Source organism: Gopherus evgoodei, chromosome 10 (assembly GCF_007399415.2).
Source record: "Gopherus evgoodei ecotype Sinaloan lineage chromosome 10, rGopEvg1_v1.p, whole genome shotgun sequence".
Classification (NCBI taxonomy): Eukaryota; Metazoa; Chordata; order Testudines; family Testudinidae; genus Gopherus; species Gopherus evgoodei.
The window spans coordinates 61948382-61975708 of record NC_044331.1 but is presented as its reverse complement, the minus strand read 5'-3'; the positions used below and the strand labels follow the sequence as shown (position 1 = coordinate 61975708).

General features: G+C 41.8%; 1 protein-coding gene across 1 annotated transcript in view; it reads left to right on the top strand.

Annotated features, from left to right (window-relative positions):
* GRIN2A (glutamate ionotropic receptor NMDA type subunit 2A) overlaps positions 1–27327 on the top strand; it is a 273638-nt gene that overhangs the window by 218337 nt on the left and 27974 nt on the right. The window contains exon 9 of the mRNA XM_030579010.1: positions 1043–1203. Within this exon, the coding sequence (XP_030434870.1) occupies positions 1043–1203 (161 nt within the window). The remainder of the gene's footprint in view (positions 1–1042; positions 1204–27327) is intronic.

Sequence of the window (27327 nt, the reverse complement as noted above, 5' to 3'; positions counted from 1 at the left end):
CTGCCTTTCCTAGCTCCATAGCTTGTCCATTTGAAAAAAGACTTCTCACTGGCAGTAAGCCACCTACCCCAGGCTCATAAATGAATTACTTTTGTCTTTAAGTCATAGGTTGGGGGTGGGCTTAGGTGTGCACTGTCCCAGCAAGGATTGTCAGAGGCATTGTTCAGGGAAACAAGGCAGCGGCTGCTGCACTTTTCAAACAGTGCAGAATGAACTTCCATCCACATGAAGGCAGCTGAACTGGTTCAAGCCAATTTCCCCCCCCCCCTTTGACCTTGCCCTCTCCCTGTGGATGGGCAAGCATGCTGCAGGTGCTAGTCTGGTGCAGTCTTTGTGGTCCCTTGTGCCCTAGGCCAATTAAAAGGAAGGCTCCTTGCATCCTATGCTGTCTCTAAAACTTAGAGAAAATAAGAGAATGTGGATGGTGAGGACTTCATTTGAGAGTTGTATTTTCAGTGTGGCTGGCAATGGCATTATCACCTGTCCATCCCCATGGCATCGCTTGCTCTTTTTTCTTTTTTTCACTTTTGGTTTTTGATGGAGGGACTGGTTTTCGAGGGAGGGATGTCCTCCTGGTTCCAGTGTCTCAAGCCTCCTGTGGTCAACTCAGCAGCCATCACGAGACACCCTGGAGGTTGCGAGGGAGCAATATAGAATGTCAGAAATGTGCTGATGTCACTTGGGGCGTGAACATTTTCATTCAGCTCCACAAGTGACAAGAGGGACTTTTGAAGGAGGTGTAGGGTGACCAGATGTCCCGATTTTATAGGAACAATCCCAATTTTGGGGTCTTTTTCTTATAGAGGCTCCTATTACCCCTCACCCCCTGTTCCGATTTTTCACACTTGCTGTCTGTCCACCCTAAGGAGGTGTCAGTCTAGCGTGGCAGAAGCACAAGTTGTCCTTGAAGCAGGCAATGTGGAGCAATTAGCTGGACAAAATTCTATGCAAATTATTTAACAGGAGATCAATCTGATAGAGTTGTCTCATCTAGGCCATGTGTTTACATGTTTATTTTGAGTGTTCCTTTCCTTCTCTCTAGTTTCAGAGGCCACATGATTATTCACCCCCCTTTCGATTTGGAACTGTTCCAAATGGGAGCACAGAGAGAAACATCAGAAACAACTACCCAGATATGCACCTCTATATGACAAAGTATAATCAGAAAGGTGTTGAGGATGCATTGGTCAGCTTGAAAACTGGGTAAGCAATTTTTATTTGTTTTAATGAATGCTGCAGGCTTTACAGAAACTGAGGAATATTGAGCCATGCTTATAATGATAAGGGACTGTCGGATACCAGGCCTTGCTTCTGGGTGAATGGTGGTTCTACTCTGAGATGGACTTTGTAACCACAGGGGAGCAAAAGCTGTCTGCACATAATGTGTGTGCCGTTTGAATCATGTTGGAGGCTGTGATACCAAACATGCGGTAGGTTCAAAATGTGGAATTAAAATTTCTCAAATTGAGAAGAAAAAAAGTACAAATCAATGTGAAAACCCAAACCATAGTATAGTGGTAATATGCCCAACACTGAAGCAGCATGTTTTGTGACAATCTGTTCTCTACTCTCTGCCCTCTCCCCCAGCTGCCTTCTAGAACTAGCCTTTTAAGTTTGGCAAAGCCAAGCAGATACAGCCTTAAAGCGGCCATTTTGTAAGCAGCAACCTCCTCCTCTTCTAGCTAGTCTATACCTTTTAAATGTTCCCCTTCTTATTGCTGATCACCTAGCATTGTGCATTCTCACAGACAAACCATTTGATTTTGTTCTTCATAAAATCTATTGGGATGGGATGGACCGCAAATGTCACCTAATTCATCTGCTAGCATTGTAACAGCATCAATGTCCTTATTCCTTAAATAGTTTGATTTAGATGTTGTTGCAGGGTATGCACACCCCATGCCCATTTTGGGTTGTGATACCACTGCCATTGGTTTCAACAGCCTCTAGGCCAAAAGCAGCCAGAGTCACTGCCAGCAGCCCTTATGTTCAGGGCAGTGCAGTCTAGTGACTAGAATCAATATAACTGCCCTCAGGTATAGGGCAATATGGCCTACGAGCCAGGGTCAATATAACAGCCTTTGGGTGCAAGGCAGTGGGGCCCAATGGCCAATATCCAGGGAGGAGGAAGGGGCCACCATGAGGGTGGGGTGATAGCCCAGGCAGAGAGGCCATGGCCCACCCGACTCCACAAAGCCTCAACCCAGGGCCCTGACTGTGTCAGAGTGCTCCACCACTGGGTCAGTGGGGACTCCCACCAAAACATGCTGACCTCACTCAGGTTGGAGATGCCACTTGCACATCCTCTCTGGGTCACTTCCTACTGTATTTCCAGGCATTGTAGTCCACTGAGCATTGAGGTTCCAAGGCTCTTCAGTGTGGATGATTCCCTGAGGCTTCATGGACATCAGCCCTCCCGTCTGGCTCTCAGAGTCTCCAGTCCCTGCATACAAAGGCTGTGATGGCTCTTCTGCTAGAGCATCCACCCAAGATCCTTCCCCCCTGGCAGTTAGCCTAGAATGATCTGGGCTGCTACCTTTTATACTGAGACAGTAGTTGGAGCATGCCCAGCACAGTCTGAGGGGCGAGACTTCTCTCACCCATAGTGTGGGGTTAACCCTCTCTTGTCCAGTGCAGGGTAAGTACATCCCGTCACAGATGGAAACACTGTATACTGCCTTCCTGTCTTTGAACAAGTCTTTTCCTCTTTGAATGAAAGGTTGATCTCCATCCGTTTGCCCCCTATGGGTGTGTCTCACTGTTTGCATATCACATACCAGTGCATATTGCTACAGTAGCAACTTCTGAACAACGCAACACTGGTTGTGATCATCTTTTACTTCAGAATTTGACATTGTCTTACTAAAACCTGATAAAAACTATCAAAATTAAGTATAATTAAAGAAGATGGAGATTGTTCACTTTTTTTAATAGTTCATCTCCAAATGTATTGATCATATGAGAGACTCAAGTTAACCAAAGATTGAATTAAGTAACAGTATATCTCCATCAGTGGCAATCTCACATCTTGCTCTAATGCATATCTTTTCTTATAAATATTTGAAGTTAGTATGGAAGCTAATTTTCCTGCTACTGTTTTAACCTGTTACTTTTGTTTGGGCTTCATTGTCCAATCAGAATAATAAGTTCCTATCATTTTAATATAAATCTTCTCTGTGTACTGGTAGACAGTTAAGTTTTATGTCTCTTCTTATGTCCAGATGCCCAAGTCTCTCTTAACATTTACTTATACTCTAGGTCCAGTCCTATAAACTTTTATCATTTTTATTGCTCTTTTCTGAACTGTTTCTAATTTGTCAATATCTTTTTAAAATGCAAGATGTCCAGAACTGAAGGCAACACTGCAGCTTATGCCTAACCAGTGCAAGTTATATGTTTGCTAGTTTATATATGTGTTGTGAATCATGATGGGACAGCCGAGCCTTACTGCTTTCTATATGAAACTTCCTGAAGGTAGCTATACTCAGCAAAAGTCTTTACTTTGGCCAAAGATTTGGGTTGTTGTGTGTACTTGGGGGAGGGGGAAGAAGGGAGGTTGTACACATTTTATGCAGTGTGGTTTTTGCTCCAGCTGCTTTCACTATAAAGTCTCTAAGATGTTGCTGTGAAACACAAATAAAACACTATTCAGGTGATGGTGTGTAAAGGCAGTTGGCTGGTTGCAAGGGAATTCTGAATATCCACTAAAACTCAAAACTGATTCCTATTGCACTATCTGTTTCTCCTCTCTATAAGATTTAATCCTCTTGACAGCATGAACTATTCATTTTCATAGACTTTTCCCACTGGAGTATCTTTTCCTCCTTTAAGTGATTTCTCATCCTGGACATTCCTAGGTGTCTACCCTGCTTCCCTTGAGTGACACTTTTGCAGCAGATGGTGCAAATAACCTGCCATGTACAGTATTTTCCAGATCAGTATAAGACAACTGTTACATACAGCTGAGTTCTTTAGTGTTTTGTCTCATGGCATCTAAGGAAGGATTAAAAGACAAGTAAAAATACACCATCAGCTGCTGATGTTTCAGACTACAAAAGTGTCACTTTTTCTTTGATTATATCCTAGTAACTATCACGCCAGCAGGATTATAGCACCACAGTCAGAAGGGGTTGGATATTATTTCCCCTTAGACTCTGCAGAACAAAAGCTGCAGTGTTATGATTGTGAACACTCATTCTGTTACTACGGAACACTGTATTGAAGCCCAGGCAGCACATCAGTTGCTTCCTCTTATGTTCCTGAGCTATATTTATGTCACTTGTGTCACCTGTAGTCAAGAGGGCCTCTGTTATTATATCTCTGCTGTTACATACTCAGTATACAGATGGCTTAATCTCAGTGAACTTACCTGCCCCTTGGACTCCATTCCCTCTTGTGTCCTGGCTTCTGTTGCTTCCCATCTGAACTCTTTTTTCTGTTCATGTTTATTAAATAAAATGTCAAAAGAAAACCTAAAATTTACACTCACAATAGCTGTACAGCACACAAATACAAAAAGAAAACATCCAGACTTTTCATATCCTAGACTATTTGACCTGAGAACTAAAATGTCTGTTTGACTGCTGTTTTTGCTGAAGTCATCTGTTTTTCCTCAGCCATTGCTAGCTCAAGCCTTTTTCTGCAACTGTCCCATCTCTCTCTGCCCCTTTGTCTGCCGATGTATTTAGGGCATGAAGGCCATGAAGGCCATGAGGTCTATTCTCATGGCCTTCATGCCCTCGTTACTGTTTTAATTCCTTTGCAGTCCAGTTTCACTCCTTTCCACTGAAACCACTGTCATTCAGGTCACAGGTGAATACCTCCTGGCCAAGTTAACAGGCTCTTTTCTTCATATTCATCCTCTCCAATCTATCTCTCACCTTCATCACACTCCATTCCTTTCAACTTTTCTTCTTTACCTTGGCAATGTGGACTATGTGTTGTGGGATGACATTTCCCTTGATCAGCAAACCAGGGACTGAAGCCTGGGGCCCTCAGAGCTAAAAGCATTAGTTGCTTAAAGGTTTAATGTTCAGTTTCTTTCTTTCTTTCTCTTGGTGTCTAATTTAGATAGAAAGCTCCTTGGGGCACGTGTCTGGTCTGCCTTTGTACAGTAATGAATACTTAGTACTCAATAAGTGTCTAATAATAATGGTGTGGTACTTTTGGTCCACATAGAAATCAAACTAGAAAGTGGCCTCTTGTGAGATATCAGTTTGTTTTTTTCAGACTCTGAAGCTGCACATTGGCTTTGAATAAGCATCAGCTTTTTTATATAATTTTCTGACCTGACCTTCCAGATCATTTGAGCTTTGACCATTGCTATTAGAAATACCACTGAAACAGTTTTCATGTTGTTTTGGTACTGACATTTCTGGCCTGGTAACAAGCCAAATTCCTCATTCAACAACTGTCCCTCCCTCTCTGTTCCTGAAAGATGTTCCCATTTCCCAGTGCTTGATGCAAAATAAGACATTTAAATACCATGTCTTCTTGTATTAAGCAGCCAGCGGACCCTATGCTTTTGGGTGTTGTCTATAGTGTGATATAGCATGACCAAAGGCAGGGCCGGCTCCAGCGTTTTTGCCGCCTCAAGCGATGGGAAAAAAAAAAAGGCTCAATCAGCGGCACTTCAGTGGCAGCTTTACTGCCACCGCTTCATTCTTCGGTGGCAATTCAGCGGCAGAGACTGAGTGACCCGCTGCCGAATTGCCGCCGAAGAGCCAGATGTGCCACCCCTTCCCATTGGCTGCCCCAAGCACCTGCTTGCTGTGCTGGTGCCTGGAGCCTGCCTTGGCCAGAGGGCAGCAGGAGAATGATAGATGGGAGATATGTAAGCCCCAGGATGATGAGAGCCTTATCCCCTGCAGAGGAAAGAGCAGCTGCTACAGATTAATTAGAGCACCTGAAGCCAATTAAGCCAATTAGAGCACCTGAAGCCAGTCACTTGATAAAAAAAAACCCTGCTTCAATAAGACAGTTGGAGAAGTTGAAGCAGAGCGATTTGGTGTTGGAGCAGAGAGCAGTCTGGAGGAGTTAAAGCAGAGTGGTTTGGTGTTGGAGCAGAGAGCAGTCTGGAGGAGTTGAAGCAGAGCGGTTTGGTGTTGGAGCAGAGAGCAGTTTGGAGGAGTTGAAGCAGAGTGGTTTGGTGTTGGAGCAGAGAGCAGTTTGGAGGAGTTGAAGCAGAGTGGTTTGGTGTTGGAGCAGAGAGCAGTCTGGAGGAGGGCAGTTTGGAGGGAAGCAGAGGAGGGTTTGGAAAAGTGCTGTGGCAGGCCAGAAGACCAAGATCTTTGGTTAAGGGAAACCTGGCTTGTACAGAGCAGAGCGACTCCACAGGCACAAGGAGCTGGGAAAAAACTTGTTCAAGCAGAGAGAGGGCAGGAAGCTCCCCCAAGCTGAAGGGACAGAGAGGGAAGTAGCTCAGGTGAAGGAATCGCTAGCTCAAGTGGTTTACTGCTATCCCTTGGGCCCCTAGGCTGGGACCCGGGGTAGAGGGCAGGTCCGGGTCCCCCCTCTCCACTCTCCTTCTCTGGGATACTAGTGGGACAGTTTATACCCCAGATCAGGGGTATAACAGCACCCTGAACAATCACACAAGAAGAGAAAGTGTGGGACCAATTATAGTAGTGCCAGCAATTTGCTACAATAGATATGTAGATATTTGAACAAGGATGTGAGGTTTTATTTTTCAATTTCAGTTTTCAGTCTTTGGGCATATAAAATGGCACTACCACTTCTACAGGTATAAAGAACAATGTGGTAGTTCAGTAGGAAATTATTAACCCTAGGCACTGTGACTGACTTTTAATTATCATCATGGCATGATATAGAATAAGTGTTGGGACATTAGTTGTTCTGGGTGTCTCTTGTACCTGCATGCTGAGTGGAATGCTATGATGAATCATACACTAGCCTTTGGGACCCAGTCCTCCCACACAGTGTGCATCACCACTGCATGTTTATCATCTCAGCAGATATGCCACATGAGACAAGGGTGCTGGAACAATTTTTATAGTGGGGGTGCTAAGAGCCATTGAACCACATTGTAAACCTGGTATATACTGGAAACCACTTCAAGCCAGGGGCTGGGACAGCACGCCTAGTTCCAGGAGCTTTTCCTTACTCCTATTTCTCATGATTCATGGTAGCTGAAAGTCCATCTCTCCTTTAGAAGCACTGGCAATTGGAAGTGACAACATGGGTGATTGCAGGAGAAATACAATCTCACTTTATCCTGGAAGATAACATGCCTCTGCTCTAATCTGCCTCACTGGAATTCTCTGCCTTAGAGCAGCATACAAAGTAAGTAAATGTTCTTGGTGACAACAGAAATCTGTGGGAAAATTCCCCCCATACCGGCAGAATTTCTGTGATAGTTTTATTTTCTAATCTATTTGGCTCAACTCCTACTTTAATTCCAGATATTATAGCAAGATGTAAGGCTAATCATTTAAGTGATGTTTGATATTTTAGGTTATTAAAGTGAACTGCTGCAGTCAGAGGCTGATGCAAAGGAGGAGGCAGACACAGAACTCCAGACACACAGATGTCTATCAATTTATTTTTCTGCATTAAAAATTGTGTTTATTAATCAATAAAGGATGATAGACTAGAAAAGACCTACAAAACACTAAAGGATGGTACTCTAGTACACCAGTTCTGCTCCATTGTCCATTAACTTCAGTAGATTTTTACAAAATGGAGATGCCAGTCCTTCATTCATTTTAAAACGAATTATAAGAAAACAAAAGAGGTTTGCTACTTTGCAGTCCTCTACAATAGTTGTGAAAAATAGACTCCAAAGGTGTTGGTCCAGATCTCTTATTTGGACAGGCAAATCACCATAATGCAAACTATTGGTCTGGGCATCCATGACACTCAAGTGTATATTGTAGTCAGCAGCCCATTCCATTAATCTTGTCAAGGGCTTTGTGTGGCAACATTGCAGTACACACACAATCTGTAAATGAGAGAGGCCAGGAGTGTTGTAGTACATGTGAGTACGTGTGTACACACTATCCTGAATTTTTAAGAAATCCACTTTGTGTTTGCTACAACTGAATCCAGTCTTTTTTCCACCATCTGGGACACTACAAGGGCTGGAAGAGCCAAACAACAAAGCTTTAAAAGAGTGATTGCAATAACACCTATTGTGGTACTTGAACTGACTGGTATTGGTTTAGAATCAGGTCTCATGATATTTAATTGACTGTAGTGCTCACTCACTGGATGGAGGATCAGATTTAGATTTGAGGTTCAACGTGAGATCTGATTTACACAGAAAAAATGTTTATTATCTCTATAAGCCATGCTGTAATTACTGTGAGTACTACTTAGAACTTGATTAGAATAATTTTCATAGCATGGTTACAAGCCCTAAATAAGTAATTCAATGCTGGCTCTGAAGAGACTACATCCCAGATGCCATTCCACTTACTCAATATAAAATGAAAAAATGAGTAGACATTCAATGTATTTGCCACTGTAGATATACAGGGCACGAGTCTATCCTTGTTTACATGGGTGTAAATCATAAATAACTTGATTTACCTCAATGGAGACACATCAGTAGAAAACTGGTATAAGATCAGATCCAGGGCTAAGGCTGCAGTAATGGACCCACTCCACTGGGAATGGTGTTTGCACGACAATAGTAGTACTTTGGGGACAATCTCTGTGAGGTAACTATTCCAAAAGATTTGGAGAGAAATGAATGCTAAAGAGACTGGAGGACTAGGACCCAGACAGCTGAGTTTAAAGAGACCTAAGCTGATAGTTCCTTATCTATATTTTGATACTGTCAGATTCACAATAGTTATTTAAAATTCTGCTGTTGTATACTTCCAGACTGTGACTCTTACGTACTTCACTCAGGAGAACATTGTTACTCTAATCGGGAATTTCCCTTTGTGTCACCAGAGTCTTTGTTAATAACGTACAAACACCAAATTAGTTTTTCTTTTCTTCCACTTTACTTTGTGCTATTTGTTAGATATTAGAATCCAAAAGAAATCTCTCTTCATTATCTGTCTCATATACAGAACAGTATTTGTTTTCTATGCCACAAATGAACTGGAGACATGGAGGATGGTCGCCATGGAATGACTGATTATGATAGTTTTCTTAATCTCTCCCCCACCTCCATTTCTTTGGAAACCTCTTTACCCTGAAGTACAACACAGCAAACTGCACCAAGAGCTGTGACAAAGCTAGTCAAGCCAGTGGAATAAACATGGGCAAGTTTCAGTTAAATCACAGAAACCCTATCTTAGGGTTTAGAGCAGTTTGAGATGTACAGGCTGGCAGAATGACCCAGCAGAATCCCAATTCCAGTCATCAAAAGCTTTTCTTCAAAGGATAGTGCTTACAACAAGAAAATACAAAGCAAATTACGAGCAGAATGTGAACAGAAAACTCCTGAGGCTGGAATTCAACCTAATCCTATAAAAACAACAAGGAGTCCGTGGCATCTTAAAGACTAACAGATTTATTTGGGCATAAGTTTTCATGGGTAAAAATCCCACTTCTTCAGAGCAAATGAAGGGTCAGTCAGCTGGCCTGGCCTGATAGATTCTGCATAGCAATGGAGCCCTGCTATTGCTGTAGTGTGTGCATCTACAGGCATCAAACTGTGGGCTCCATGAGTTGCAGTGATGGAGGGGGCCAGTGCTGTGTTATCCAATCTAAACTTTTAGGACCATCCGTATCATTAGAATATCTGTTGATTTGCATTAGGTAGCTCAAAACCAGAATAATTCCTTGAACAGGAAATAACCAGTCACTTGTGTTATGTTTGCAACCCCTGTTCCAATTTTTGTTTGCTTTATTTTTTTAGGAAAGACTAGGAAAAGAGGAGGTATCTCTTTGCAAACAAAACAGATTTGAGATGGGCAATCCTTTTTTGGTTCTCTGGCATTTGTTATTACTGTTAATAGTTTTTTCAATCTGCATATAGCTATTTCCCCATGCACAGCTCTCCTGTGCATCACTGAGATGTGAAAATGACAGATGGAGGTGGAGACTTGGAGATTAGGAACAGCATGAGAGATGTATTTATTTTCCTGGCTTAGGCCTTTGTCCAAACATGCCTACACCGGAATTTCAATAGGACTTTTTATGGGTAATGGCTTCAACCAGACGCCTTAATGAGGGAAATCTCTTCTTAACATAGAAATCAATTAGAATGCATCTCTCTTACACAAACGCATACTTACTAATTGAGCACCTTGTTTTAATTTGTTATTTTTCTCATGTACTTTTCCGTTACGCGTGGATGTTGCTTGAAGAAGGGTGGTCACAGTGTCTGTCTTATATTACAGAAAAAAGATGGCTTCTTCAGCTGATAGATCGGAACTGTGACAGGCCCATTTAAGTGAGAGTTTCATTGACTGGATTAAGTTGTCAATATATTTTATTTTATGTAGGCTACAGTTACAGGAGTCCTTTGTATTCAATTAACCAATAGTCCCCTTATATACAGTCTGCTACCCCCACACCAAAATGTAAATCCATCTGTGTTTATGTGCAATAATTGATGTGGCTAGATATCCAGGGGCCAGCTGTTAAGCAGCTAGGCTGATGCAGAGGTTTGCACAGGAGGGAAGGATGCAATGTTGCACACATCCAGTTTAATGGCCTAGTCTGTAGTTGTTAGACTAAGGATTATCTTGGAAATGTAATTTTAGCTCCTTTGTAGTGCAAGACCTTTGGCAGGTACAGCCACAATTCATTATTAGACATTAAAAATCTCTGAAGTAGACACTATCACTTTGCAGACATGTTTCGAGTTAGTAGAGTACTTCCACAGTGTCACTTGAATATTTGTTTGTTTAAAATTTTTTACTGGCAGATAAATTATTTTGTAATGATGCCAAATAGAAAACATCATAAACAGCCAACTGAGAACAACCTGGGTGGAAATGGCTTGAAAGAGATATTTCCCCTTGTGAAAACAACAATGTGAAAATATTGATCCAAAATCAAATAATGTTTAACATAAATAGGGCTGGGCAAAACTCCAGATGCTCAAATAATCCCTGAAAGTCCTTGTTTGTTAGGCATCTTTGGCTTTATGTTATGTTTTTGAAATCTATCCCATTCACAGCTTTGCAGACTCCAGTTATCCACTACAGATACAGAATGGCCAGAAGCAGTTCTGGCTCCCTCTCCAATGCGTTTTAACCATTACCGGGAGGTAACACCCTCAGGCAGGGAAAGCATAGGTCACTGTGTGTGTGTTTGTGTGTGTGTGAGTTTTGAGAGAGAGAGAGTGTATTTTGAGAGACAATTGAAAGAGACCTGAAAGGGCTAGGGTGTACAGGAAATAGGGACGTGAGACTTCCTTTTCTTTATATTATAATGACATTTTTAATGCCTTGGAATTTTCCTATTTGCCTTTCATGGCCTGTCCATTGTTTAAGAAACACTGCCCTTGGCCATCCAGTCCAGTTTAGCCAAATTTGTTTGAATTTTGTATAATGTATTACATTCCTGCATACCTTCAAATAATGGTGTCCTAATTTCATCCAAAAAACAGAGCTCTTGCCATAGAGTGACTGAGTTTCCCAAAAGACACTTGCCCTGTGATTCTGTTCTCACTTCCTCTTTCTACCCCAGCTGTGACTATGCGGTTCTGGCAGGACCCAACCGAGAGTGCCAATTCAAGACCAATTGCTTAAACAATTAACCCTTAAACTTAGGCTGGGTTTTTTCCACCTTTAAGGCAAACCAAACCAGCCAGACCAAGAGGATTTTGATTGTACCCCACTGGCTAACCACAAGTCACACAAGCAATTTCCTTAGACACTCTAGTCTCCCAGTATCACCACCAGTCCCACTCGTCCTGGGGATGAATGATTATGAAAACCAACACCCCCATAAAAGAAAACAGTTCTCTCGATCCCAAAGAATCAAGCCCCGGACCTAGGTCAATATACAAATCAGATCTTACCCACAAATCATGCTGTTGCCAATCCTTTAGAATCTAAAATCTAAAGGTTTATTCGTAAACGGAAAATGATTTAGATTAGAGCTAGAATTGGTTAAATGGAGTCAATTACATACAGTAATGGCAAAGTTCTTAGTTCAGGCTTGTAGCAGTGAGGGAGTAAACTGCAGGTTCAAATCAAGTCTCTGGAGTACATCCCCTGCTGGGAAGGGTCATCAGTCCTTTGTTCAGAGCTTCAGTTTGTAGCAAAGTCCCTCCAGAGGTAAGAAGCAGGATTGAAGACCAGATGGAGATGAGGCATCAGCCTTTTATAGGCTTTTTCCAGATGTAAGAACACTTCTTTGTTCTTACTGTAGAAACTTACAGCAAAATGGAGTTTGGAGTCACATGGGCAAGTCCCTGCATACTTTTCTGAGTTACAAGGCGTATCTGCCTTCTCTCAATAGGTCAGTTATGTAGCTGATGGTCCTTAATGGGCCATCAAGCAGGCTAGGCAGAGCTAACACCAACTTGTCTGGGATGTTTCCTAGAAGCATAGCATAAATTTCAAATACAGACAGTATAGAGCCAATACTCATAACTTCAACTACAAAATGATACATACATATAGACAGCATAATCATAACCAGCAACCCATAACCTGGTCTTAGACACCTTATATGACCCCCTTTAGTGGTGCCACTACATGACCTTGGTTGCAGCCATGTTCTGTATGGTCCCGGATTATATCAATAACATCACACCAGCACTACCAAGCTTACTCCTTTTTGTGTCTTTTAAAATGTCAAAATAGAATTAAAATAGAGTAACAGAAGCCACCTAAAATAAATATTTTTTTAAATGGTTGAATCCTTGTCCCATTCATATTCTTAACATTTCATTAAAAGCATAGCACGTTAATAGGTATTTGAGGTGCTTAACACATTGAAAAAGAAAATCTTAGCTTCCAAAGTATAATATTATAAGCACTCCTGAATGTCCTGGAATGCTCAATATTCCATCAATTTTCAAATCCACTTTCGCCCAGTTCATCACACTCTAGTTCATCACATGTCATTTGGAAGAGTGAAACTGTTAGTTTGCTATTTCCACTTAAACTTTAAAAGTATGCAGACTGGGACATGTCTACCCTTACAGTGGTCCAAGCAATAGAAAAATATAAGGATCAGTTGTGTGTCCCCCGGGAGATGGTTGGGGTGCCAGAATAGGCCTTTTCCATCAGTTAATTTCCATAATTCTATTAATTTGGAGGTGTTTGTTTTTCTGCATTGTTGTTTCACAGAGTTATTGTCTGTTTGCAGTTTTCAAGATTATATAGGCTTAGAGTTAAACTATTGTACTTAAAGTGCAAACAAATCCATGGGAACTTCTGACTTCTCTATTCTCCAGGGTGATGGAATGGTTGCAGACAAAATGATGAGTCAGGAGACAATGGAGAGAAGTGTTTCACTTTTCTTGTTCTTTTCTTTACAAGCAGTTGTCTGAGACTCTGGGAAACCCTTCTCATATTTTTGGTCTGTCTGAAAGAAATTCCATTACTGGAATCTTGCGCCAAATATTACCAGCTACATGATTATTGTTATAAAGCACAGAAATCAATGTCCAGTAGCACTACTAGTACACATTGTATTGTGGCCTGGTAGAAGGGGCACAGTATAGTCCTGAGCACCTCCTTGAGAGGGACGGTGGCTTTGCTGATGCTGGCCTTCGTTTCTGTTAATAAGGCCAACCACCTCTGGTCACGGAGAAGCCAAATACTCTATAGCAGTATATCTCCTTTTGGTAAAGCTGTCGGAAAGGAGCACTTGTACAAGGGTTTAAAGCGGGGGTCGGCAACCTCTGGCACATGGCTCACCAGGGTAAGCACCGTGGCAGGCCGGGCCAGTTTGTTTACCTGTTGCATCGGCAGTTTGGCGGACCACGGATCTCACTGGCCATGGTTGGCCATCCCAGGACAAAGGGGCCAGCAGGAAGCGGCGTGGGCTGATGGATCTGCTGGCTACCCTTCCCGCAGCCCCCATTGTCCTGGAGCGGTGAAGCATGGCCAGTGGGAGCTGCGATCGGCCGAACCTGTGAACGCGACAGGTAAACAAACTGGCCTAGCCGCCAGGGTGCTTACTCTGGCGAGCTGTGTGCCAGAAGTTGCTGACCTCTGGTTTAAAGGCTCTGATCTCAGAGCCCAGCTAACACTTAAGTCCCAAACAAAAGTCTCTTGGTTCCCTCAGGAGCTCCTTCTGCTGTAAGGCCTCAGGCTTCTCTGCTGCCTGGAAATACCTGCAGCCTTTCTCCTGCTTGTTCAGGGTCTCTCCCTCAGGCCTTGTTGCATGGGGAGAATTTGCCTAGTTCCTGCTCCCAAGGAGAACCCCTTCTCTGCAGCTTTCTTTCTCAGGCGCTTTTTATAACTGAGCTCTCTTGAGGCTTTTACTAGGCCCTGATGCTCCTTGCTTAATTAACTGCCTTCCAGCTACTTAGGCAGTTAACTATACCCAGGTGAACCTGGGTCGGTTCATTCCCTTCAGTGGAGCCCATCACAGGCAGGCTGGATAGCTGATGCATTTAAAGGGCCAGTTCTGTGACAAGCTCATAGCAGTAACCATAAAATGCCTTAAAATACTTGAGAACCTTTAAGCTGCAGGTTATACTCTACCATATATTGCATTTTAGTGCATGCCCTAAAATACTATTCTGTAAAGGAGGAACTTGCAGGAAAATTACTGCACATTATTTCAAGGCTTTAAGAGATCAATACATAGAGATTTTTGTGAGTCTAAATACCAAGGTGGGTGCACCATGTGTGGTGAAGAACAAATTATTGCTTCTAGGAGCTGATAAAGTTATATCCTGATAAACCCAACATTTGAATGTGCAAAGAGGATGGCTAGTTGATGACTCAAATAATTGGCTGTCAATATATTATAGGAAAATGTGCAAGAAACATAAAGTATCCCATTACCTAACTAGCCTCTGGATGGCTTTAATCCTTACAAATCATCTGCCAGTCCATTTATCTGGCAAAAAACAGGAGACCTTCAGAGATTAAGAATCCATTTCTGCTGTTTACATCTGTAAAACAGAATCAGAATTTCAGTAGAAATATGAGACGGGAGAAGCAAATTGATTCAGGTAAATTATATTATTTGAACTTGAACTTACAACTCAAATGGAATCTGGACCTGAGTTTGTCTGAAGTTCAAAATATTCTGATAATTGTTTTCATTAAGCGAATATATTCATTTTCATTTCTATGCCTGTCTATTTTCTGGTTCTGGGCTGAACTGGAAATAGACATTCTGAAAAAAAATCTGTCCCTGTAGTGTTCATAATTGGAAGAACCAGAAAGGTAGCTCTCTCCAAATATTGTCAATCCAGGAAAGCAGATCTAAGAACTGTGACTAGTCTGGCTAAGTTTACCCACTTTGGGATACTTGCCTGACCAGAACTAGACCTTTTAAAGCCTTTTTTACATAATCCCATCTTTGTGTGCAGGTGGCAGAGTTCTCCTTGTTGTGCCGGAGGTTGGTGCTGGCGGGAGCCACCGAGATCGGAGACTTCCTGGACTATGACCTCGGGGGGTGGGTGGATCCTCTGGCGTTTGGGCAGTGAATGGGGCTCTCCACCCTTAAACTCCCCTGGCACATACTCCAGAAGGTGGAGGCAGCCTTACCCTCCACGCCTCGGGCTTTCCTCGAGTGGGTCCCGCTTACCTCTCACTCCAGGCCTTCTGGATCTTTCCATGGGCCTCCTGCCCCATGAGTCTTCCCAGCCTCCCCTTCCTTGCACCCTGAGCCGGCTGCATGTCTTGCAGCTGGTTCATTTTCAAACCACACCAAGAGGCCATCTATATGTGCTCATGCTGCACACACTTCATTTCCCCACCCTTGTGTCCCTTCCAGATACTAAGTGGTGGGACCTTTTATCAGAAGTGGAGGGTGGGGAACCCCATGGGCCAGCTTATATTCCATCTTAGTCCCACGGCCTGCTGTGAATATCAGCTGGCAGCTCCTCCATGCAGCTGTGAGCACGAGGGTGTACTTGGCACGGTTCACCTCTGTCCCTGAAGCCTGTCCCTTTTGTGGTGTGAGGGAGACCCTGGTGCATGTGTACCTTCAGTGCGCCAGGCTGCAGCCCCTCTTCCAGCTCCTCCAGAGCCTCTTCATGAGTTTCTGGTTTCACTTTTCCCCACACTTGTTTATTTATGCACACCTGATCTAAGTTCCCACGAAGTCTCAGGACCACCTCGTCGACTTCCTCCTGGCCATGGCCAATGTGGCCATTCATTACATCAGGGAAAGGAGATTGACAGAAGGGGGGCCCTGCGACTGTGGGGCTGTCTTTCATTCTTTTATCTGCTCATGTATCTGGGCAGAGTTCCTCTGGGCAGCATCCACCTGCTCTCTTGAGGCCTTCAAGGAGCAATGGCTGCTGTCCAGGGTTCTCTGCTTGGTGTCCCCTTCTGGTTCCCTAGTTTTGGCCCGTTGACCCCCATGCCTGTTCTTGTTATTGCCTTTGTTGTATCTTCACCCTATGCTGGGGAAGGGGCTTTTAGCAGTGGGCAAGCTAGCGTCAGCCCATGTCCAGGTGCTCAAAAGGACTAGACCTTTTAAGGTTCACCTGAGATTGACAAGATATTCTATTGGTGGAGAAATGCTCTTGGACATCTCTGGAGAAATGCCCTAGGAACGTCTAACTCATGAGGCTCTAAGCAAAGTACCCAGTCACCTTAAAGATGCTTTGCACTCTCAGGATGCACTTTTACATCTAGGCAGTGCCTATTTAGTTTGACAATAAATGTAAAATCCAAATACATTTTCTTTAAAACATCTGAAGGGGCATATGTGTGAGCAATGACTTTATGGGTGTCATTCTGTGCAATTACTCCACTGAGCAGATCAGGCCCCTCAATCTTTTTTCATCTGGTCAGGTGAGTTCAGTCAACTCCCACAGTCAATAACTTTGTTTAGTCTGGTTTCCTATGGCTGTAGTACTTCAATTTCAATTTGCATTTTTGTACTTTATTTTGAACCTCAGTTCACATTCATGTATCTGCACAGTGAATGGAGTTATTCTCAGCTAATGAATAGTTTGATTCACACAAATTGGGCACTGAGCAGAAAGTTATTATTGAATGAGTGTAGAGTTGGAAGGGTATTATCCATAATCTTGCTGTTCCAGTAGGGAGCTTTATTCAGAGGTCTGTTTGTTAAAATACCAGTTCTGAAATCTAACAGGCCTAAAAATTTTCACCTCAATTGGAACAATTTTCTTCCTTTTTACTATTACCACTATTATTATTGCCAGAAGTAAACAGAAATCATCCATTGGCCTGCAAATAGGATGTGCCACTGCGTGCATAAATTATAAAGGATTAAATTGTACTCAACTTTGTGGCAGTTTCCCCAAAACTTCTGAAAGCTGATGCCCTGTGATTGAATAGACTAGGCCCAACTCCCCCCCCCCTTTCCCGCCCCCCCACCCCCCCCGCTGGAAGCCTCAGGTTTCTGCCACAGCCATCCCAGGAAAGGAGCAGTGAAGAGGTCCTCCAAGCAGGCTAGCGTGGCTGCAAGGGTCTAGGCGGTGTATATACAAGGAGTTGCAGTAGTAGCTAATTGCTGCTTGGAGCAGGAGAAGAAAGGACTGCAGGCCTGACTGCCTTGAAGAGCAGCAGGGCCACGGACAGCTCAGTGTGGGCAGGGACCAGGGCCTGCCTGGCTGCTAGGACTGAGCAGGGACTGAGCCTGGGGAGGGCTGCAGGAAGATAGTGTCTTCAGGGTGGAAGCCCTGGGAATACATCCCCATACCAGGGCTGGACTGCTTAAAGACCAAAGCCCAGGGAGGGCTAAAGAGAGATACCCCCAGAGGAGTACTGAGGTAGGCCCCGGTGGACTGTATAACCTGGAAGGGGTCTGTGATGGTTAACATGCAGACAGGACGATTCGGCTGGAGTGCTGTCTCTGAAAAACCCACATCAGAACCACCGAAAGGGGTCACCAGAACTAAAGAATGCAGACACACCCAGCCAGAAGGGGGCACTCACGAGAGGTGGGTGCCAATCCCATTACAGGCCCCTTAATCTACTTTTCAGGAAAGTGAAACTAGTCACACTCCTTGCCATTCCTGTTATGTGAAAAGAATGGTAACTCAGAGTAGATTGTGTAGCACTTCATGTGATGTTTCCTCTCCTTTCTTACATGGTTTAATGAGCTGGCAAACTATTGAACAATGCTACTTGCAATTTACAGTATCATTGGTACCTGACACAGCAATGGCTCTCAACCTTTCCAGACTAATGTGCATCTTTCAGGAGTCTATTTTCTTGCATACCCCAAGTTTCACCTCACTTAAAAACTATTTCCTTACAAAATCAGACCTAAAAATATAAAAAAGTGTCACAGCACGCTATTACTGAAAAATTGCTTACTTTCTCATTTTGTACCATATAATTATAAAATAAATCAATTGGATTATAAATATTACACTTACATTTCAGTGTATAGTGTATATAGAGCTGTATAAACAAGTCATTGTTTGAAATTTTAGTGACTTTAAGTGCTTTTCATGTAGCCTGCTGTAAAACTAGGCAAATATCTAGATGAGTTGATGTACCCATCCAGTATAGGTTGGATATTAGGAAAAACTTTTTCACTAGGAGGGTGGTGAAGCACTGGAATGGATTACCTAGGGAGATGATGGAATCTCCTTCCTTAGAGGTATTTAAGGTCAGGCTTGACAAAGCCCTGGCTGGAATGATTTAGTTGGGAATTGGTCCTGCTTTGAGCAGGGAGTTGGACTAGATGACCTCCTGAGGTCCCTTCCAGCCCTGATATTCTGTGCTGCTATGATTCTATACTCCCTGGAAGACCTCTGCTTACCCCTAGGGGTACACGTACCCCTGGTTGAGATCCACTGTGATATAACACCCATTGGAATGAATGAGGGAGTTCACACCTCATAATTATTATTTCAGGTGCTCTACAACCTCTGACGTCGTCGTGTCAGTTACAGTCGGATCACATTTTAAAGATTTTATTCATATCAGTAACAGATAAACTTACTTTAAAAAAAAAAAGTGAAGAAAAGCTGAGAGCAACTGTGAGGTCTGTGCTCTCCAGCTAGTTGTTCATGCCCTGCCCTTTAGAAAACACTAACTTATGATCATTTATTTCTTTGTGCTTTTAAATTCCTTTAGATGGTATGTGGGTATTAATGTATATACCCTTTAGGTTTCTTATTCCATTTCTGTCTAAATCACGCTTTACAAATGTAATTATATTTAGCCTTTTTTTAAAGCAATTGGAAGCAATGTAAAAGGGCTGGCAATTGAATTAGTTAAAGGCCTTGTTCCACTCCATTCCATCTGGGAAATCTCTTGTTTTTCCTGAAAAATTATTGTATTAGTGTTACTGTCAGTTTGATTTGATGATGAAGATGGACACTTATTGCAATGTGCTGTATTTATCCTCAACTATGCTGCTTTAATTGCAACAAAACCTTAAATCTAAAAGCATATTCCCTCAACTAGATACTTGTTTTGAGTTTCTTGTTTTAATAAAGTGAAGCTTTACAAGTACTTCATCACCTGGCTTCTGAGACTTGAAATAGGACTTATCCTATCACATAATACAATAATAATAATTATACCTTTTACTTTCAGTCATTTCTGTTGTTGAGAGAAATTTTATATAGATTGGGAAAGTAGTTGGAGGGACTGAGAACGCTGTGAATGGAATTAGATTGAGAATGAGTTATGTGAATATGTCAATTCAGGTCACAATAGACAAATGATGCAAAAAGATTCGTATGAGCTTTCCTGGTATCCTGAGGTTGGTCTGGTAGATGAGGTAAAGCCTCTACGATCAGTCAAAATGCAATATGGTGTCACTACTCTAACAGAAATTTGCTTTTAATGCGTTTCCATGTATAAATTTAACCGAGGGTATTTTGAGGCAGGAGAGAGATAAAGAGGGGAAGAATCATTCTTCCCTATGGATCAATCAGAATAATAAGTTATATTTTCTTTTAACTCAGATCATCAGGAGTAATGGGTAGGTAATGTTCTCCCTCCCTAACAGGTAGACAACTTTGATATGTCTGAATATGCAACATAAATAAATTCTGAAAAAATCTCTTGTTTTTGTAAGGGTCTGTCTGGACAGGTACCACAGTCTGGAGCTACTGAAAACAAAAACATCAGATAGCATAGCACATATTTTTTTGTTGAACAGTTGGGTAGGAGACACAGTTTGAAGCTGGGATTTACAATGAGGTCTCTTTCTCTTCCAGTCACAACATCAGAAGTGTCATACAGGAAACAGGACATCCAGTGTGATCCCTTTTCTGTTTCAATTGCAAACCTCAGCCCATCTCTGCCCCCAGCATTTCAACAGAAGGATATGTCCAAGTCAAAAATACTGCTATATATCTAAAAAAGCTTAAAATATAGACTGGATTATTTTCTAGGGTTCTTTTAGACCCACTTGTTCTTGGATTTTTTTTAATTCTGCATCATGTCTTTTGCCTCTAGGTTGCCTGCTCAAATCTAGTCCAAGCTAGTAGTGACAAACGTTGTAATGGCCCTGTATTGAGTTTTGTCTCTTTCCCAGGGAACAGACACTAATTGGCAGGACTTTCAGAGAAGCTGTAGTGGACTAAGAGTATGTTTACAGTACAAAATTAAGTCAGCCTAATTTATATTGGTATACAGCTGCCCCAGTCATTTAATCACTTGTGTCTACACTCTGCTCCTTGTGTTGGCAGTATGCATATCACCAGGAGGCCTTGCTCTGATTGAACTGTGTGTGGGACACTGAGGGATGGCTCTGAAAGCTATCAACAGTTGATGCAAAGCAACACAGTGTCTATAATGACACTGTGTCGACCTTGCATCAACCTAACTCTGTAGTGTAGACCAGGGCTAAGCACTGAATGATGCTGGAGACCTTAAAAATAGGTCTTCTGGGACAGGTTTCAAAGGCACACTTATGAGATTGCATGGCTCATCTGCTGCTGCTGTTGCACGTAGTATCTATTTTATGGATAAATGAAAGATTCATTCTCCAGGACTGTAAATCCAGTGTCCTTTCTGAGCAACATATTTATGCACACAAAATGTGAAAAAGAAACTCCACAAAGAACATCTTGAGATAGCTCAAATATATTCTCATGTTTCACCCAGCCTTGAGCAGATTCCAATAGATTCTCTAAAATAAAACAAAATAAAAAGTCCCACTTTAAGGGTTGCTGTAAAAGTGACAGCTGTTCTGGCTACTATTGCATATATTTTAAAAAGCAAAAGAATTTGGATAGAATAGATAGAAGATATCTGTAGAGGTCATGTAGAAATTACGCTGTCATCCAAAATGAGTTAGTCACAGAATCATGCTAATGATGCCAAGTCAAAAGAGCAAGAATATTCTTGGTAAATAACTTTGTAAAATGCTAGTGTTTTGAAGAATCACTAACTGTTGCTCTGATCTCTGTGATGACTCAATAACCCTAGCCAATAGCCAATAAATTATGCCACACATGATGTATATGTTAATACACATGACTACAGCTTTGTTAAATACATAACCCATTGGCTATTCACATTGTAATTCCTTTGTAGTGGAGTATTCTGTCAATCACTTACAGCAAATCTGGAGGAGCTAAGGTAACATTTGGTCACTTCAGGTATAACCTAGGTAGGCGTCCAAAATAATTAAAAAAAAAAGGATCTGTGATTTCATTAATTAATCTGCACAAGTCATTGAAAGAAAAGGTGGCCCATTAACTACCTTCCGTTATTTAGCCTTAATTGTATAATTTGCTTTTAAACAGATTGCACAAAACCAAGAAAGAGACACATAAGAACAAAATGAGAGCTAAAAAAGAAACTGTTGATCCAAGTGAGAAAGCAAGTGTTCATAGAATAGATAGCCGTTTACAGAGATAATACTATGCATTAAAACTGTGATATAGTTGCACACTTTGTATATTAGGGTGTACTCAGCCTTTGTGCTTGTGGAACCATAATATGTGTTAATAGTAATAATACCTAGCTTTTATATAGCTATTTATAGAACATATTAAGGGGTGCTGCACAGAAAGCATGTAGAAATAAGAATGAAGACCTGAAGTTAATGTCCTGAACACTTCACTTAATGGTACCCATTTAATAAGGAATTCCTGGTCCGTGCGTGTGTGGAACTAGGGCACTAGTTGAGAAGGGGAAAGTAACTTCAGTCATGCACCAATCCCTTTGATCTGCAAAGGAACCAGAATATTATTTGTTCAAGAAACTCCATTTGACAGAAAGGAAGAGTAATGCAAATAACTATGGCCACATCAAAGCGTCTTCTAACTTTTCTGAATGTCATGATGTACTTCATATTTAGACATAACAATTATTGAAGGAAATCTGTTTCTCCTTTGCTGGTTTACTGCTTCATGTCCTCGGAAGCACTGAGCAGAATCCACGTGGACTTTTTAGGTTATTTGCATAGTAAGGACAGGAGACATAGGTGGCAACTCCATGGGTGTTCCAGGACTGGAGCATCCACAGGGAAAGCATAGTGGATGCTCAGCACCCACTGATGACCCCGCCAATCGGCTCCTCCCCCTCCCCCTAGTGCATCTAGCCTGTTGGCAGGCCCTGCCAATCAGCTCCCAGCATCTCCCGACCGCCGCAATCAGCTGTTCAGCATTGTGCAGGAGGCACTGGGGGGAGTGGGTGCAATGGGGCAGGAAGAGTCAGGGAAGGGGAGGAGCGGGGACAGGGCCTGGGACAGAGCAGGGGTCAATCATCCCCATCAAATGACAAAGTCAGCACCTATGACTCTCAAGAAACATGTAAATGGTCAATTATGCTAATTAAAATATTAATCTGAAATGTATTGCTGTCTTTTGAGGTTTAATCCATGACGAATAAAGAGCTATTTTTTCCCTCCCCCGAATACATTCATTTCACATTGTCTGATTTCAGTGGCAGTTGTGTGCCCATATTGAAGACCAGAATTTAGCCCAAAATGTTTGTTAAATTGGGTCCACATTAGCTTCTTAAAGAAGTATTTCTCCTACCCCCAGATGATAGTCTAAATTTATCTGGATTCCACGAGTAATGTATGTCATTAGTGAAGTGCATGATGCTTCCCTAGTTCCTTCGGGAGATAGTGTGTGAAAGTCACTTCATAAAAGCCGGGTGACCTGAACTAAGCACTACCAGATGTGTTTTTCTGCTGTATGTTCTATAACCTGTTGTTTTCAGGCGCTAATGTGAATGTGCACCATTGCAATATGTACCAGTTAGGACCCATGAATTAAAACATGGTTAGCTCACTGTTTGTTTGATGTGTTGCTTATCTGGATAGCTGAAATTTTCAAATTGTAGGCTTGTCAGCAGAGCATCAGAGGATATTAAATTGTATAATAAAATAGGATCAGATCATCAGCTTCAGTGGAGCTATGCCAATTTACCCGAGCTGAGGATTTCAGCAATGAAGGAGTGGGTAAAGAAAACCATCTTTGGTCTTAGTAACGTAAGCCTCAAACTTTATCCCTTTAATTATTGCATGGAGCACCTTTAGTTTCTCAGGCTCTGAAACTGGGCTTCTCCTGCTTCAAAAAGTTCTCTGTACACAGACTCAGGGCTTGTTTTCATTATGGGGTAAGTCAACCTAAGTTATGCTACTTCAGCTACTTGAAAAACATACCTGGCATCTATGTAGCTTAGGTCGATTTACCCAGGTGTCTTCGCTGTGCTGCATCGACGGGAGATGCTCTCCGGTTGACTTCCCTTACTCTTCTCAGGGAGCCAGAGTACCAAGATCGACCGGAGAATGCTCTGCTGTCCATTTTAGTGGGGCTTTGCTAGACCTGCTAAATTGATCCCTGCTGCATCGATTGCAGCAGCTTGGATCTCCCCATGGTGAAGACCAGCCCTCAGCCTGTAACAGTTGAGCTAATGACCATCCTTGATGAGTATCTAAAGCAATGCAGGAAGCATGGGGAATAGCTTCACTTTTTATAGTAGCAAAAGACTAAGGACAATAACCTTAATCTGTTCCAGTGCTTCTGTGATGTTTGACTGACTTTACATTGGCTTCATGTGGCTTTTCTCTAATGCCTAATTCTGGCATTGATCTTTCCCTAGGTCCTAATTATATCTGCAGTTCTAGACAATGTCTAAAGCCTGTCAATGAGATCTTATTTGGCAGCAAGGTGATAGATTGCTACATATATGAAAGTAGTGATAAAAACCTCTGTGTAGGGTTATGTCGTGTTGGTTTGTATGGAGCAGCTTTTTCTTAAGGCAAAATGGTCTGGAATCTGCGCTGCAGGTTTTTTTTCTTCGTTGTGGACCCCTGCTGCTTATTCTGCATTCAAATCCCTGTGTGGCATGCCCATTGGCATCAGGAGCTTTTTGTGTGTATTAAATGGAGAGATGAAGTGTGGATCCCAAAGCCAGATTTGGCTCGCAGTTTTATGTGCGTAAACAGACACAACTCCATTAACATAAGTGAAGTTGCCTTTTTAAACCGTAGCTGAATTAGTTCCAAGAAATTCATCAAAGAGCAAATTCACTACTTGTGTAAACTAGTATAACTTCGTCGAAGCCAGTGAAGTTCTGCCAATTTATACTGGGCAGATTTGTTTTCTTGTGTTCCCTTTCCTCCTCTTCCCCCAAAAGGTGAATTAGAAAACAATTACACAAACATTTCTGAGGACGTTTTATATTCCAAAGGCATCAAACTGGACCAACTTTCTGGATTTGGCAATATTTTATTGAATTTGTTATCAATCTTTGTAGAATAGTTTGTTCACTGACAGAATATCCAAGATTTTGAATGTATTTTGATAAAATTTCTATTAAATATTAATGATAAATGTTACAGAAAATTTCACATATGGATTTTTTTTTAAAATAACTTTCATTTTTTCCATGTAATTTTGAACAGATTCTAATGTTAAATACATTGACCAATTCTCTCCTCTCACTATCAATAAAATGTGAAGAAATATAACAGCTTTGTGTAATGTACTTAATATTAGATTGTGAAAGTAGGGAGACAGTGATGTCTAGTGATTATAGCAAGAGTATGGGAATTAAGACACCTGTGATTTCTGAGGCCTACATTAACTCACAGTGATTTTAGGCCAGTCACTTAATTTTTCTATGCTTCAGTTTATCCATATGCTGTTTCTGTGTCAACATATACTCAAAAAAATCTCACCCATTTTCTTCCACGTTTTCAACCTTCAGAGAAAACATGGCAATTTTCAGGCTGATATTTTTTTTGTAGCCAAAATTATTGAGGGTCGTAAAAGATGGCTTATTATGGCTGAAATCTTACCAGAGTCAACAATTGTCTGTCTTATCTAGGCTTCCCTGGTTTTGTTTTCTTGAAGCATATTGCAATTTGATTGTAAATCCTGGCACGTTCTATACAGAGTGCTACTATAGAAAGGCTATGAATGTTGCCTGTTGAGAGCTGTCATAACGCTCATGCTTGAACACAGCTGTGTGCAACTCATGTACTAAATATAATTGTTTGAAACTGAAATGTTTGGCATAATGGCATTACTCTAAATTGCCTCCTGGGGCCTGTTGGTGATATGATTTTGCAGCTTTTGTCCCCAAGGAATCATTTAATTTTTCTTTAAAGACTTCCGGCTTCAGTTCAACAGCTACTTGTTGCATAATAGCTGAGTTCAATTCACAACAAATATACAGTATGAGTCCAAAACACTGGGTTTATACAGCTAACTGCTGTACAGACAGCAGCTGTTTCCCAGTACTTCTCAGGCTTTTCAGGTTTCAGACACATCCAAAAAAAATCCTGTGCTATATGTGCCCGAAATACTCACAAGCAAGACTCTATCTGCTTTGTGTATCTAGGTTTTTATATATGGGCCCGTCGGTGTTGTACTGTGAGTGTCAGTGTGACTAATTTAGTCCTTTTTCTCAACACATGTAATTTTAAAAAGCACTGTATTGATACCTATTTAATATTTATAAGCATTACTTCTGGGGTAGGAGAGGAGGATTTGAGTGTACAGTGTTAATTAATATGAGTAAGTGCTTTAAAATTCTGTAATACCTTTTACCTGAACATTTCGAAGCACTTTATTGATGACAACCCTCATAATTATGTATGTGAGGCAGGTAAGCATTATTAGAGGGGGAGCTGGTAATGACTCTACATGTAAGTTGGCTAACACTTTTCATTAGAAGAGTTGTCTTTTTTAAAAGTTGTAAAACCTCAGCTGCTTTCAGAAAGTCTTTGATATTTGTGAGGGAGAAAGCCCTTTGACACAGTCTTTTCTTTATTCCATGAAATTCCATTCAGATAAGTTATAACTGTTTTAAAAATCAACATATTTCCTGTTGGCTGCGTTCCTGAGGGCAATTTTGGCAGCATGCCAAAATAACTAAACATGAACAGTCTAAACAGCCATCCTGCCACAAAAACAGCAGCAGCAGACACAGCCCTGGGAACACCTGGGAGCTGCCCAAGAAGATAGAATAGAAGTGAAAAGTACAAGGTTGGTCTCTTCTACCATACTCTGAGCACTGGGACATGATCTCAGCCTCCAATTCTGGCAGGAGCTCCTCCAAATGAAGAGAGAGAACCAGACTGGGGCAGGCTTTGCTGGCCATCCCCAGGATCTAGAACATGGTGCCAGTAGCCCATGAACACTCTGAGACAATAGCCTTCCTCTTGTTGCCAACTATGCTGCAGTTCTCAAGGTTCAGGCTTCAAATCATGATGATGTATGATGCGGGTGGGGAGGCTGTTAGATCTCTTTATCAGTGGTTTGTAACCTGAGGTCCGTGGACCCTGGGGGTCTGTAGACTATGTCTAAGATTTCCAAAGGGGTCCACCCCTCCAGTCTAAAATGTTAAGGGGTCCAGAAATGAGGAAAGGTTGAAAACCGCTACGGAGTAGAATTTGGTTTTACCCTTTTCCTTTTAAAAACCTATGAAGTTACCAAAAACCAAAGGTAAAAAAACTTTTAGCTTACAAAGTCAAGCAGCCATAAGTGAAGAAATGTCACATTTTGGGTTTCCTGTGCATCCTTAATTCTGCTCCTTTGTATATGTTAAGATACAGTCTTTAGTTGCGTTATTACATACTAGAGACAGAAGGTGGGTGAGGTAATATCTTTTATTGGAGCAACTTCTGCTGGTGAAAGACAAGTTTTCTAGCTACACAGAGCTCTTCTGGTCTGGGTCTGATCATATACTGTCTTTTACACAAGACTCCTGCTTCATGCGGTATACAGGTTGGAGACACGAGGGGGCAGAATTAATATTGCACAGGTCACCATAAATCTGGCACTTCCTGACTTTTGAGTGCTTGTATTTGCAATCTAAGTAATTTCTTTTATTTTGTTTTTTAATG